General features: G+C 26.3%; 2 protein-coding genes across 3 annotated transcripts; one reads left to right on the plus strand and one right to left on the minus strand.

The window, feature by feature from the left end:
- Positions 1 to 73: 73 nt before the first annotated feature.
- On the minus strand, positions 74 to 9,129 carry LOC130663323 (WD repeat-containing protein 6). Its single transcript, XM_057462471.1, has 7 exons — positions 8,886 to 9,129; positions 8,620 to 8,797; positions 8,376 to 8,546; positions 6,852 to 6,996; positions 6,552 to 6,770; positions 3,509 to 5,549; positions 74 to 347 (listed from the first exon to the last, which is right to left on the minus strand). The coding sequence occupies exons 1-7, from the start codon at positions 8,950 to 8,952 to the stop codon at positions 100 to 102; spliced, it is 3,069 nt and encodes a 1,022-aa protein (XP_057318454.1). The 5' UTR covers positions 8,953 to 9,129; the 3' UTR covers positions 74 to 99.
- Positions 9,130 to 10,311: 1,182 nt separating this feature from the next.
- On the plus strand, positions 10,312 to 14,400 carry LOC130664117 (putative glutathione-specific gamma-glutamylcyclotransferase 2). Of its 2 annotated transcripts, XM_057463881.1 has the most exons (3): positions 10,312 to 10,405; positions 10,816 to 10,974; positions 12,502 to 14,400. In XM_057463881.1, exons 2-3 carry the CDS (start codon positions 10,840 to 10,842, stop codon positions 13,030 to 13,032), a joined length of 666 nt encoding a protein of 221 aa, XP_057319864.1. In that variant the 5' UTR covers positions 10,312 to 10,405; positions 10,816 to 10,839; the 3' UTR covers positions 13,033 to 14,400. The 2 variants fall into 2 exon arrangements, with proteins under 2 accessions (XP_057319864.1, XP_057319863.1); XM_057463880.1 differs by lacking the exon at positions 10,312 to 10,405 and having other exon boundaries at positions 10,597 to 10,974; positions 12,502 to 14,398.
- Positions 14,401 to 14,528: the final 128 nt, after the last annotated feature.

Raw genomic sequence — 14,528 nt, forward strand, 5'->3', positions numbered from 1 at the left:
TTAAAAAAAAAAATTGTTCATATTAAATTAAAAATTCAAAAATTTATACATTATTTACAATTAAATTTATGGCTTAAATTTAAAAAATATTTTATTGTTTTAATTTAAATTTTGTTTTTCAAATTCTATTACTTCTATTCCTTGTCCATAAACACAAGCTAATGGTTTATTGTCATTAACATTTGATACGAATGTTATACCATGAACATCAGCAACAGAAGTTAATTTTATTAATTTAATTAATGGAGTTACTGATAAAATTGAATTAGTTAGTGAGTAATGATACATTACTATTCGCTGATCTATTGCGACACTTGCAAAATTATTTTCTCCATAAAATTTGACACCTAAAAAAATTAATTAATTATTTATTTATTTATTTATTATGATTTATGAAAAATAAAATTTTTAATTCTTATAAGAATTATTTAAAATTTTTTTAATTTTTTTACGTATTTATGAAAAGAATAAATTTAGTATAATTCATAAAAAATTGTTGACTTGATGTCAAAACTTTATTTATTTATCAATTATTTAAATTTCATTCATTTTCTTTTGTAGATAAAAAAAGAAATTTAAAGGTCTATCTTAATGTTATTGAATAAATTAACAGATAGAAAAGAAAATTTTTCGAAAAAACAACTTTCTAAATTCACAAATATCTATTTAGGTTTTTAGGATTTTAATAAATATATACTCATTTCTCATATTATGTAGTTGGATCTAATGAGATCTATAATGAGTTAATTATATAAAATTTACTATACAAGATTTAGTTTATTAAAATTTTTTCAAATCAGATTAAGAATTGAATTATTTTTAACTTTTAATAAAAATTTTTTTATAATTACTGACTTTACCATAACAATTCTTGTTTTTTAATATTTATAAATTTGCCCAAAATTTAATTACCATAATTAGTAAATATTAAAAAGGATGCTAACTTTTCAAGGTCATGGAAAATAAATTAAAATTTTTATATCCGTATAGGAAATTTTATTTTGAATAACAATAACTAAGTATATGTTTTGTATATTTAAATATTTTTTAAGGTTGAAAGAAATATTTTATGACGGCGTAATTATACTTGCGTGTCAGTCTAAACTTTAAACACGATTTCTCGAGATCGTATTTTCGAATCTTAGCTATACTTATCTTGAGAACCAATGAAAGTAACCACAAGCTTTTTTTTTTTTTTTTTTGGAAATTATAGAAAAAAAAATTACATATTCAAAATTCTTGCCCGTAAATAAAAATAGCATAAGGTAAAAGACCCAATAGCGGAACGACGAAGGCCGTGTGTCAGTATTTATTATTCTAAAATTATTGATGCAACTCATGAAAAGAAGTAATTTAATAGATCGTTTGGAACAAACATTAAACTATGTGAAAAAAATTTTAAATATCATTTTATGCAAAGTTTAATAAATAAAAAAAATATTTTTCGAAAAAGTCCAAAAGACCTAGTACCGGAACGCTAAAAATGCCTAGCCCCTATACCGGAACAGTAAATAATATGAATGTTTTCAAATGCCAAAACTATACTTTATCTAAATAATAACTAAGTTAATGAATAGTTGGGAAATTAGACTAAGTAACAATACATTTTTATTATAAAAGATATAATTTTAATTATGAAAGATATAATTTTTAATTTCAGTATAGTGTGTAGACCATACACTTTAACAAAATACACTGCATGTGTCAGTTAAGAAAGTAAACATGGCAAACTGTTCCGGTACTGGGTCAGGCTAACTTCTAGCGAACCAATAAGCGAACAGAAAAAATTAATATTTTTATTGAATTTTGTTTATACAAACACTTAAGATTGTGAATTCTAAATACCTTTACATACAAATGAAAAAAAAAAGTGTTGAAGAAGTTGCAGTCTACATTTTTTACAAGCTTAAGACTACTGGCTGTTTTCTTAGCAAAATCCTTAAGGAATCGGGGTAAGTCATAGGTCTCCGCTTGGTTCTATAATTTTTATTTTTTTTTTTTAATATTATTGATAGACTGACAAGTTTTATTTATAATCTATTTCTGACCAAAAACATTGAGATTTCGGAAAAATAAAACTTCTTAAAATTTCGTATTGTACTCAATAAGATATATTATAATAATCTTGAAATCGTTCCGGTACTGGGACTTGTTCCGCTATTGGGTCTTTTACCTTATTTTCTAGTTATTTTTTATCAAAAACTTCTCGCTCATAAAAAAATATTTATAATAAAAATATTGATTTCTAACGAGACAACAGACGTCAAAAAAATTTTTAATAAATTTTCAAAGTCTAATCCGAAATTCTTGGCCGCAAATAAAAATAACATATTTATTAATCAACAGAATAGCCAATTTCAACGAAGGAATAAACAAAATATTCATTTTTGAATTTTTGGTAAAGGTGCAATAAAAAAACTCTGATTTTCCAACGAAAGTTCCTTTCGTTGGATTAAAAAATAAGTAGTTATTGAAAAAAAAAAAAAAATCCTTCATTCAAATATAAAATAAACTTATGTATTAAAGAAATATTTTCGGTTTTTTGATTTCAGATGAAGCAGTCATGAGTTATCCTGACTACCTTATCGAGACTTTTTTTTGAGGTGACTCGGTTCTCCCCTCTACCACTGGCTTATTTTTCAATATTTTTTTATGAAAATTAGTATCTATATCTAGGCAACATAGGGCTTTTTGCGGATAAATTAATATTCAAAAATGATATGTATTTATTGAGAGTAGATCCAAATAAAACTAACTCATTATGGGTACCACCATGACATAGTAATCACTATCAGAAATCATTTCTGATAACTGGCATTAAATTTTGGAATTCGCTGCCTAAAAATAGTTTAGTTAAGTTTGAATATTTTTAAGAAATTATGCTATAAGCAATTAATGGTATCTGAGAAAAATAGTTAAAATTGTTAAATTATATACGAAATGAATATGTTATGATGTATCTTTCTTATATTAGATGGCTCTGAAAGGTATACTCCTAGAGTGATTATTATTTATGCTTATTTACACGTGCTAATAATAAATTTGTATTCTATAAAATTATTCTTGTAAATAAGTTGATAAATAAATAAATAAATAAATAAAATTTAGCAGAATATTCTTGGAATGATGCTTAATAATGTCACTAATTTTAAGAATTTTAATAAAGAAGGTACTCTAAAAAAAAAATCACGAAAATATGCTCTTTTTTTTGTATCTCCGACCTCTTTCCCCCGAATTAATTACGTGAAACCACGAAATTGTAAGCATTCTTTATGAAAATAAATGACTTAATCTACAATCTATATGTCTGTACATTTCATCTCGATTTTAGTCGTACTGTTCGTTAGTCTTATAGCGAGGTTTCGGCGCAAAATTTTCATTGAGTTATTAGTGGGAGGAGCGTTCCGAGCGAGTTTTAACAAATTGAGGAGAAGAGTCTTATAACTTGTAGTCTTACAACGAGGTCCGACTGTAAATAAATAAATAAAAGTTTCCTTAATAAACTCACCTGTTATCTGAGCACAGTGAATCAATGTTGAATTCCAATCAGCAATTATTTTAGCATCCAGTACTTTATTTTGTAATTCAACAATATTAAATATCGTTAAACAAATTTTATTATCGTCACCTCCTGTTAACAATAAATAATTTTTGTCTTTCTTACAAAAATCATAACTATTAATACCAGATTGATGTGCAATCCACAATTTAAATGGTTCTTTGACAATTTTACGATCACCATCATCAGAATAAATTATCGAATTTACAGACCACAGGTTGATAAATCCATCAGTAGCCATACTGATAAGAATTAATTCTTTTTCATGTAAAAAACTGTGAATTTTAATTATGCAACGATTGTAATAAGAAATTTCATTTATCAGTTTAATTTCATGTAAAGAAATATCATAAGACATAATTCTTAAGTATCCATCAGAACAAGCAATAAAAACAATAATTTTATTTTCCGAATTTAAATATGCCCTTACATCCATAAAACGCGTTTCTGGATCAATAAAATAAGTCTGTTGCTTTTGTTGAAAAGTTTTTCGTTTACATTTGTCAATATCACGTATCATAAATGTCGCTAATTCAACGACACTGACGTCATCATTCGTCAGAATATTTTTATCTATATCTACAGTTATTTCCCAAACTTTAAGTTGTGCTCTTCCACCAACAGTAAACACCAAATTTTTAGTTTCTTCATTTGTGTCAATCAAATTAACAACAGCAATAGCTTTAACATTTGAAATATGACCATGATATGTATCCAAGTAATTTAATTTTATTTCATTCGTTAACGATAATTGCAAATTACTTAAACGTAATGTACAGTCTTCACTCGCAGATATAAAAATCATGTGATTTTTATTTGACACCGGCAATATTTCAACAGAATGGATTTCTTTAGTATGAAAACCGGTGATCAATGTATCACTGAATTGACATAATATATTGTCTGTCATGTAAACTTGTTTATTTTTAATACAAGAAAATTTAATGACGTCGTTTATATAAATACAGTCCCATGATCTGTGTCCACCACCGCATGTTATCCTCAAAACGAGTCTATTAAATCGCATGCTATAAATAATAAATTCAATTTCCTTGAATCCAATAACATATAAATCATTATTTGTCTTAAGAGTTCTGCTGACCCATTCCATTGGCATTTTTTTACCATCGAGTACTTTTAATAATGTATTATTTTCATCATTATTATTTACTATTAGTTTATAAAATCTTAAAGTACCGTCACGACCAGTACTTAGTAATTTATTGTTCATTGATCCGAATGATTGTACACCCAGACGTCCATGGATTTTACTAAAATTATACTGCGGAGTTCTACTATCGGATTTTATATCAAATCCATAAACATTTCCAGCGCGATCGCCGCAAATAATTAAATTATTAAACTTTATCGCTGCTGTAGTCCAGCACTCCCGGCTTGATGGCAAAGTAAATTCACATTGAACATTAAATTTATTATTAACATCAATTTTAATAACTTTTAGATGACCCTTGTCGCCACATATCAGCATTGAATTATCATCCAGCCATTGAATTGAATAAATTTTTGACTCGATTATTTTTTCCGGGTCTTTAAAAAGTTCTAATTTGTCATTAACTTCATGAAATACGTCCACATATCCGTCTTTGGAAGCAAAAGCAATTAGTTTACGATTGGACGACACCTGCATTAAGCAGTAGCTTTTGTATTTCGGTAAAATGATTGAGTCTTTTGGGCAAAGCTGTTTATCGTATGTCAATAATTGCCCGCTGTCTAAAAAAACAATAAGATCGCCATTATTTAAGTACGATAAATATTTTGGTATCTGTTTATCTATAAATGACAGCTTAGGAAGCAAAGCTGTGGTCTCATCATTTATCAATGGCCAGCAATTAACGCCACCGTTTGCTCCACCAGTAAATATTGTGGATTTGTCTCTTGATATCTCAAGAGTCCAAACTGCTGAGCCTTCATGTGCTATTATTTTATTACATACTTTTCCTTCTAGTGTCCAAATAAAAATATATGAATCCTTAAACAAAATATTGCAATTAATTAGATTATTATCATTATAATTATTAAAAAATTTTAAGTTAAATTTCTGTTCCTTCATACTTTCAGCCATAAAAAGGTTTTATCTTATGTCTTATAGTCGAGCGTTTTTTTTAATTATTCAATTGAGTGATTGTTAAAAATTAAATTTTCTCAGACGCCCCATAAAAAGCTTCTTTTTAGAGAAAAAATACATGGGCAATTTGGTTTTTTCTTTTTAATAAAAAGAACATGTGCTTCAGCACGACCAAAGTTCATTTTTCGATACAATCGCGGTTTTTTGTAAACATCTCATGAAATATGCAGATTCAAGGAAAAAGTAATTAGAACAATTTTGTAGGAGATTAAATTCTTGACAAAAAAGGTCATATTCATTTTTTTTATAAAATGTGTATTTACGAAGATATTTTTAAAAAACTTTTTTAATCTTATCAGTTGAGCGTTTTAAGGATTACAAATGTTGAAAACAACATTTTTCTAAGTATATAGAAACTATATAAACATTAATGATTGATATGGTACGAGTTAAGAAGTTATCTATATTTAAGAAAAAACGTTATTTTTAACATTCGTAATCCTTTGAATGCTCGATTGATAAGATTAAAAAAGTTTATTTAAAATATCTTCATAAATACACATTTTATAAAAAAAATGAACATGACGTTTTTTGTCAAGAATTTCATTACCTACAAAATTGTTCCCATGATTTTTTCCTTCATTCTGCATATTTCATGAGATATTTAAGAAAAACCGCGATTGTATCGAAAAATGAACTTTGATCGTCCTGAGGCACGTGTTCTTTTTATTAAAAAAAAAAAACCAAAGTCCCCACGTATTTTTTCACTAAAAAAAAGCTTCTTACGGGGCGTCTGAGAAAATTCAATTTTTAACAACCACCCTATTACTCAAGTAAATGATTCAATAAGAAATTTGATTTAAAACTTTTTTTAATCAATTCGATTATTAAACCTCAAATAATTACCTCTCCTACACTAATTATTTTATCATTAACAATCAAAGATTTCCATACTCGAGCAGTATGACCAAACATCGTTGCTTTAAGACTAATTATTAAATTATCCCAATAATTTTCCGTCTCATTCATTTTATTATCAATTTCCCATAGTCTTATTGTTCTATCATCGGAAGTCGTGGTAATTAATTTTTGTTTTTCATCATAAAAAATAGAAAATATTACACCCTAAAAAGAAATTAAATGGTCATAAAATAAAATTTAGTTAATACTATTAATCAATAAATAAGTAAATTAATGATTAATTACCTTATGTCCTTTTAAACGATATAACACATTTATATCTTTTGTTACATCAATTTTAATATTAACTTTCCATATTAATATTTCTTTAAATACTGTACCGCTGAAGATAACAACTTGATCTTTTTCTGCAGAAATAAAACCGCAATATCTATATATTATTTAGTTAAGTCCAACACTGATATAAATTTTTATAATAATTTTATGAAAAATCGTAAGAAACAAAATAAAATTAATGCTCTGAAATTACTAATAAAAAAATGACAAGTATCAGAGTGTAAATTGCGAAAGTTTTCAGCCAGTGGACAGAAACATTATTTGTTCCCTGGTTTAAGAATTCCAATTGAGTCCGATTGAAATCCGATTGGGATCCGATTGAGTATAATCGAAATGAATCGGTTTCAATCGGAAAAAGTGCATAAAATTAAAAATATTATTTTCCGATTGGAACCGATTCATTCCGATAAAAATTTTGAATGGGAATCAATAGGTTTCAATCGGGAAATAATATATTTTTCGGAAATTTCCGATTCACTCTAATAGGATTCAATCAGAATTTTCTGATCGAATTCTATTGAAGTGAATCGGTTTTCTAAACCAGGGTTAATTCCCAAGGGACTAAACTAGTTTGTTTCTGCCGGCTGACTGAAGGCATTCATAATTCACCCTAGTGGCAATATTGATCGATTCTGGAGCAAATCTTGAGCAAGTAAAGGAGAATACAGCGAAATATTACATCTATATATACTGTGATTTCAAGATCTTGACTAAGATAGCTACTAAGGTACGCGTTTGCTATCATTAATTCTCGGCATTGGACTGAAATTCGCTTGTTACAATTGGCTGTAGAGATTCTGAAAGTTTAAGTCTTGATGCTAGTGATTACCATGCATTGCAAGTTGACAGGTCGAAGTCAATACAAAATTGATTCGTAAGGATCCTATCGCACTCACTGAAAGGCAAAGGAATTGCAAGAAGTTTGGATGAAGTTGAAAGACAATTCAAGATAATAGACTTACAATCGCAAGTATCTAGATCTCTGTTTTTTTTTCATAAAATAATCAATGATGTTATTGACCCACCCGAAATATTAGCACAAGTGTCTCAATATACTGAACGAAACCCTAAGAGAGAATAGGCTGCTATGGATACAAACTACGAAAAAAAAAATTACGTGTTGAATGGATTCAAGCACAGAATCTTCAAACTAATCAACGAATTGTCTACTAATATTGACATGAAAACTTTACTGAAATTTTTTTAAATCTATATCTCGGCGAAATTACGACTTCGTTGTCCTTTTTTCAATTAATGCTTTAATATTTTTTTAATTGATAAAATTTTGATACACTTCTGACAGTTAAATTTTATTGAAAATTTTTAAAAAGTGGAGACCACTGTCTGAGAATGCCCTTAAAATTTATAAATTGTCTCATGTCTGCTACATTCACACTCATTTTTAGTCATTGTAAAATTAAAAATATTTCCTACCGTGATTAATTTAATTGTTTTAAAGTATTTAAAGGATACAGTATACATTTTTCTTCACATAATACATTAGTATATTCTTTGGACGACGTATTGTACAAATATAAATTATTATGAGCAAACAAAATATAAATATCTTCTGTATTGTTTATTGAATAAAAACTCGAGCTGATTATCCAGTCATTAAAAATATGAGTAGACAATTTGTTTACTCTGAAATAAATATATATTATTTATTTAAACGAAATATCAAATTAATTTAAATAATTAACAAAAATAGACTTACATTAATTCATCTTGATTTATTTTATATGAAAAAATACTTAAATATTTTCCTCCAAAAATAATTAATTTATCAGAACCATTTTTCACAATATCATGGATAATATCTTGATGATCAGTATCAGTTATTAATTTACACTTGAAATCAATACTATTGAAGACGTGTAATTTAGTGCCAATGCCTAGAAAAAAATTAATAAAATATTTAATTAATAATTATTTATGTTTATGTTTGTGTTTATGTTCAATTTAATAACATTGAGTACTAACCTACAAATATATAACTATCAATGCAGCGAATAGCTAAAATATCATGACATATATCTACAGACAACATATTGATACAAAAAAATGTAGTTCATACAGCGAAATTAAATAAATTAATTCATGAACTTCGTTAACAATTTTTTAAAAAATAATTATATGTAAACTTTGTTGATCCTAAACCACGTGTGTTTATTGTCGACAAATTTTTTAAACCGTTAATTTTAGTTCACAAGACATATGGAACCATCTGGCGCAGACATCTGGCCACTTAAAGGTAAAGTCAAATATAAAATAAAATAAATTCTAATAACATTGATGTTTTTTTAATTAATTAGGGTTCAGTCTATCGGAAGTAAAATAAAAATGGAAATTTATTTAATTATATTTATTAATACAACAGTTTTGTGATTTTTGAATTTATTTTTAGTAATATCCTGGCTCACTCTGCTGAAAATTTATACAATTTTTTTATTTTTAAATAAACAAATTCTACAACGATAGAAAAAATTTTTAAAGATACATTTTAGAAGAATATTTCAAAAATCTTTGTTGGATTCAAGAATTTCTATAGAATTTCTATGGAAAATCACACGGAAAAAAACGAACTATATAAATTGACACGTATTATAAAATTTATTATTTTGAATGTTAAAATTCCTCATAGTGACACCCGGGTTCCGAGTTATAATTTCAAATACTAATTTTTAAAGTTTATTTTTTTCCGTGCAAGATTCGTCATCGACTAAGAGAATCCATAGAAAACTTGTTCAAAATCAGGACTTTCCAACGTCTAAAAAAACCTATAGAAAATCTTGAATTCAACATTTTCTTTTTGATTTGATTCACGGTCAATAAGTGAAAAATTAAATCTGAGTCTTCGGAAACTGGGTGATTGATTGCCTGTATCATCGGCAATCTGTGAAATGGAAATCCAGAAATTTTTTTTTTAAAACAGTTTTTAAAAATTGGAGCTAAACACCGTTAGGTCTACGGTAAAGACACACGGGGTGCATTCCGAAATCCGTTGCGAGCAGCTGCAGCGTAGCGCATTTCGAAATGCACCCTTCTTAAATTATTCTTATCGCACTTAGCGGTAAATTTAAATATTTGAAAAATAAATGATTAGAAATTGACAAAAACTAAAAATCGTACTTCAAAATAAAATAGCGACAGAATATGATAGAAAAATATTTTTTAAATTAAGAAAAAAAAACACGCAAGTGTTTGAACAAACCTTGGTGAGGAAATAATATGCAGAATGGTGTTCTTGTTGATTTTTTTTTTAAATAATAAAAACTGACATATGTCTACTACATTCATAACATTCACGATCATAATTAGACTAAATAATTAAACAATTTTCCCGCGTATCAAAAATTTTTAAATTTTGTTATCAACAAATGTATTTATAGTTTTCTTGCTTATCAACTTCGCTGGTAAAAGATTATCGTTTTGAACACGTTGCCCAGCTGTCAATGTCAAATTATTTCGCAAATTTATACAAAATTCATAAAATAATTTAGGTAACAAAATTATTTTTAAAAACTTCTCCTCATTAAATACATTAATTAATTATCTGGAAATCATTCAAAATAATCCATTTACATACAGAAATAAATTTACAAGTTGACATATAAGTGTGATTTATATATATAAATATATGTGTAAAGTTCTCAATCATAGTAGTAGTCTTAATCATTATAAACAATTAACGTAAGACAAAGTTATTATATTTGAGTTATATATGAACACATATATATACACTTATCAATAATACCAATAACTATTTTAATTATTATTATTTTGTTGTGGATATGAACGTATATAGATAAATTATTGCGTAAAGTAATAAAACTTGTCATAAAAAATCATTTAAGTTCGAAATATGTCAGTTTTTTTTTAGTTAATTATACTTTATTTATTTGTTAATAAGTAAGAAGAAAAACAAATAAAAATTATGTGGGTTTTTGGTTATGGATCATTGATATGGAAAGTTGATTTTCCGTATGAAAGGAAACTAGTTGGTTATATCAAAGGTTATATCAGAAGATTTTATCAAAAAAGTACAGACCATCGAGGAGTACCATCAAAAGTAATATTAATTTACGTTACTTTATTAATTAAATATATAATTAATTATAAGCAATAAATGAGTATGAATGCAGCAGACATGAGACATTTTATAAATTTTAAATAAATAAATAAAAATTATGAATTCAATCACAGTTACAAGGACGTATTAGTTTTTATTAATTATTATTTATTACGACTAACATAAACCGTTTCGTTGGTTTCCCAACTTTTTAAAGTACTAAATTAATAAAACATTAACTGTCTAGTAAATAATTATAAATTGAGACAATATGATAACAGTTTTCATTTCTTACAAACATCATTTAACATATAAATGAATAATTGATTACAGCTGATTGAAAATTCAATTTTGCCATTTGTGACGTTTTTAAATTTTTTAAAATTTTCATCTGCTGTTGTTACTCATTTTATCAGATATTCAAATAACATGTACCTGAAGACCGGAACGTTTTTCTCGCAACGAAAATGAAAATCATTTATGTAATTTGACTCGAATGGTGACTTAAGGGGTAGTAGGGGGTGGCCTGCAATTTTCGACTGACGTCCCTATCCAAAAATTCCCATAGAATCCACTTAAATGCGACAAAACCCGCATAGAAACCAATACAGTCTATAGGATTCTATGCGGTTTTTGTCGCATTTGAGTGGATTCTATATGTACCTGAAGATTGGAACGTTTTTCGTGGAATGAAAATAATAAATCAAAATGAAAAGTAGAAAATCTACTGGATCTAGATTTCGGAAATGTTTTGCATAAGTACTTGTATGTCAACCGAAAATTGCAGCCGCCTCCAATTACCCCCTAAGTCAACTTTGAACAGTCAAATTACACATACATGAATTTTTTTTATTTTCGTTGCGCGAAAAACGTTCCGATCTTCAGGTACATGATTTTATGGGAATTTTTGGATAGGGGTACGAATCATTTCAGAAATCTAGACCCAGTAGATTTTTCACTTTTCATTTCTTTTTTTTTTCATCTTCGATTCGCGAAAAACGTTCCGTTCTTCAGGTACATCAAATGACCAGATATATTTATTATTTAACGTTATTTATTTATTTTTTAACTAAAGAAACAAAAAATAGTGTAAATGAATAAATTATTAATTTATATTTTAAATGATGTTTGTAAGAAAGGAAAACTGTTATATTGTCTCAATTTATAATTATTTACTAGACAGTTAATGTTCTATTGATTTAGTACTTTAAAAAGTTGAGGAACCAACAAAACGTTGTATGATGGTCGTAATAAACATTAATTAATAACAACTAATATATCCTTGTAACTGTGATTAAATTTATAATTATTATCGGAATGGATATGAATCAACGTAATTTTAAATAAATAAATGAATGCATTAAAACGATAAAATTTAAAAAAGATGCGCGCACTAATTTTCCATTTATTTAAATACGTATTTTTGAATTTTTATTTTACTTACATTTTATTTATTTATTATATAATTTTAAAAATTCCCACTCGTCAATTACCTTCACACTCAGTAATAAAATATTTAAATTTTAGCCAGGACGTGTTGTCACTCTACTGGAATCAAACAATCCAGACGACCAAGTTTGGGGAGTTGCTTATCATATAGCAAATGAAAATATCGACAGTGTTGTGAATCATTTGGATTTCCGTGAAAAAGGCGGCTATGAAAGAAAAACAGTACTTTTTTACCCATGTAATCCAGTTAAAAAAGAACAATTTAATTTAATTGATACATCAGAGGATACCAATGATTTGAATACCGATGACAATAATTCAGTAAAATCTGAATTTATTTCTCCAAAAGAAAGTCAAGTGGAAAAACCGTTTTATTTGACAATTTATATTGGCAATGAAGACAATCCAAACTTTGCTGGTGCTGAAAATATTGAAACGATTGCTAGTCATATTATAAGTTCTCATGGTCCAAGTGGTGCCAATACCGAGTATCTTTATAAACTTGCATCTGCTATGAAAATGATAGCACCTGGTGTTATTGATGATCATTTATTTTCACTGGAGACTGCTGTTAGACAATTAGATGACGAGAAAAATAATGATTTATGAAAATTTTTGTTTTTTTTTTAGTTTATTCATTTTAGTTATCAAAATTATGATTGAAAAATTTTATTCTAGCCATGAATTAATTAAACGTTTATATTAAGATTTATTTCCAAAATTATTGTTAATTAAATTAATTAATATACATTAGGGTGGTTTTTAAAAGGGTGGTCTTTTAATTTACAAGATCCATTTTTCAATCGGTGTCAAATTCAAAGAAAAAAATTTTCCAGTAAAATACGAGTGTGAATGTATCAGACATCAGACAAATATAAAATTATATGTAATAAGAATCAGGTGAAAAGACCATCAATAAATTTTAACGCATTTATTCGTTATACGAATTTAAAATTATAAATAAGTAGAGTAAATAATTAAAAAAATAATATTCATAAAAAATGCACTTATTCATTTTAAAAATTTTTAAATACGCATTTTTTAAAAATTTTATTTTATTAATTATTTACACTATTTATTATTAATTTTAAATTTGTCTGATGCTACATTCACACTCATAGTAAAATTTGAGTTCTTAATTTTTCATATGAGAACACGGGCCGCAGAATTTGAAAAGAAATTTTTTTTGAATGTCTATTCACTTAAGAAAATTTTAAGTGCTCTAATTAGACTAGCGTTGCTCTGTCTGAATTTTAATTTAAAGTCATCCTAAATAAATATGTAAGTGATTGTCCTAACGTTACTTGACTGTCCTCTTTTTTTTTTTTTTTTTTTACCAACTTTTAGTTGAAAAATCAACAAATAAATTATTTACTCATTTAATCATAATTACTTTGATGTCATTTGAAATTATAATCCTGAAGTTAGCAGGCAACTAACAATTTTCGGATTTTTTTTCAACAAATAAATTACGAAAAAAAAGAACTAAAAATATACGCATGTAGAAAGTTTTTAAATCTTCAGGTGTAATTTTTCAAATATTTTTTTTTTTTGACAATGTATCGGTTTTTAAAAAATTCAAAAATTATTAGACGTCGGCTAACTTCGGTATCATTTGAAAGTCTAATAAGTATCTAAATTTTTTTTCCCATAGTTAAAGACAAATTAAAATTATTAATTAGAAAAAAGTTAAACTTATTTTTGACGTATAATTAAATTTAAAAATCAGACACTGACATATTAATTAAATAGATAAGTTTACAGTACTTAAAATTTATCAGGTATACAGTAAACAGAATACAAAGTTAAAACTCTCGAGAAATTTTTTTTTCTGTATTTTAAACCGATTGAGAATTAAAAAAATTTTGAAATCATTTTTTAATGACCACTCTAATATATATACATATATTTATATTTATATTAACATATATTAAATTTTGTATTAAACAAATATAAGATGTATAAATTTTGTTAATGCAATAAAATATTTTATTAATAAATTAAATATAATAAATTACTACCTAATGATAATTATTATCTTAATGATTATTTTGACAGCTCCGCTTACATCTACACATGTCATGTGCATGTATTTATTTATCCAA

Source organism: Microplitis mediator, chromosome 2 (genome assembly GCF_029852145.1).
Source record: "Microplitis mediator isolate UGA2020A chromosome 2, iyMicMedi2.1, whole genome shotgun sequence".
In the NCBI taxonomy this organism is placed as follows: Eukaryota; Metazoa; Arthropoda; class Insecta; order Hymenoptera; family Braconidae; genus Microplitis; species Microplitis mediator.

Bases quoted from the DNA above. Each gene is read 5' to 3' on its own strand.
- LOC130663323 (XM_057462471.1), bottom strand. From the start codon at position 8,952: ATGTTGTCTGTAGATATATGTCATGATATTTTAGCTATTCGCTGCATT. The intron at 8,547-8,619 runs GTAAGTCTATTT...TATTTATTTCAG, and splicing joins ATAAATCAAGATGAATTAAT to AGTAAACAAATTGTCTACTC. The intron at 6,771-6,851 runs GTAATTAATCAT...ATTTCTTTTTAG, and splicing joins ATCGTTTAAAAGGACATAAG to GGTGTAATATTTTCTATTTT.
- LOC130664117 (XM_057463881.1), top strand. From the start codon at position 10,840: ATGTGGGTTTTTGGTTATGGATCATTGATATGGAAAGTTGATTTTCCG. The intron at 10,975-12,501 runs GTAATATTAATT...TTTAAATTTTAG, and splicing joins ATCGAGGAGTACCATCAAAA to CCAGGACGTGTTGTCACTCT.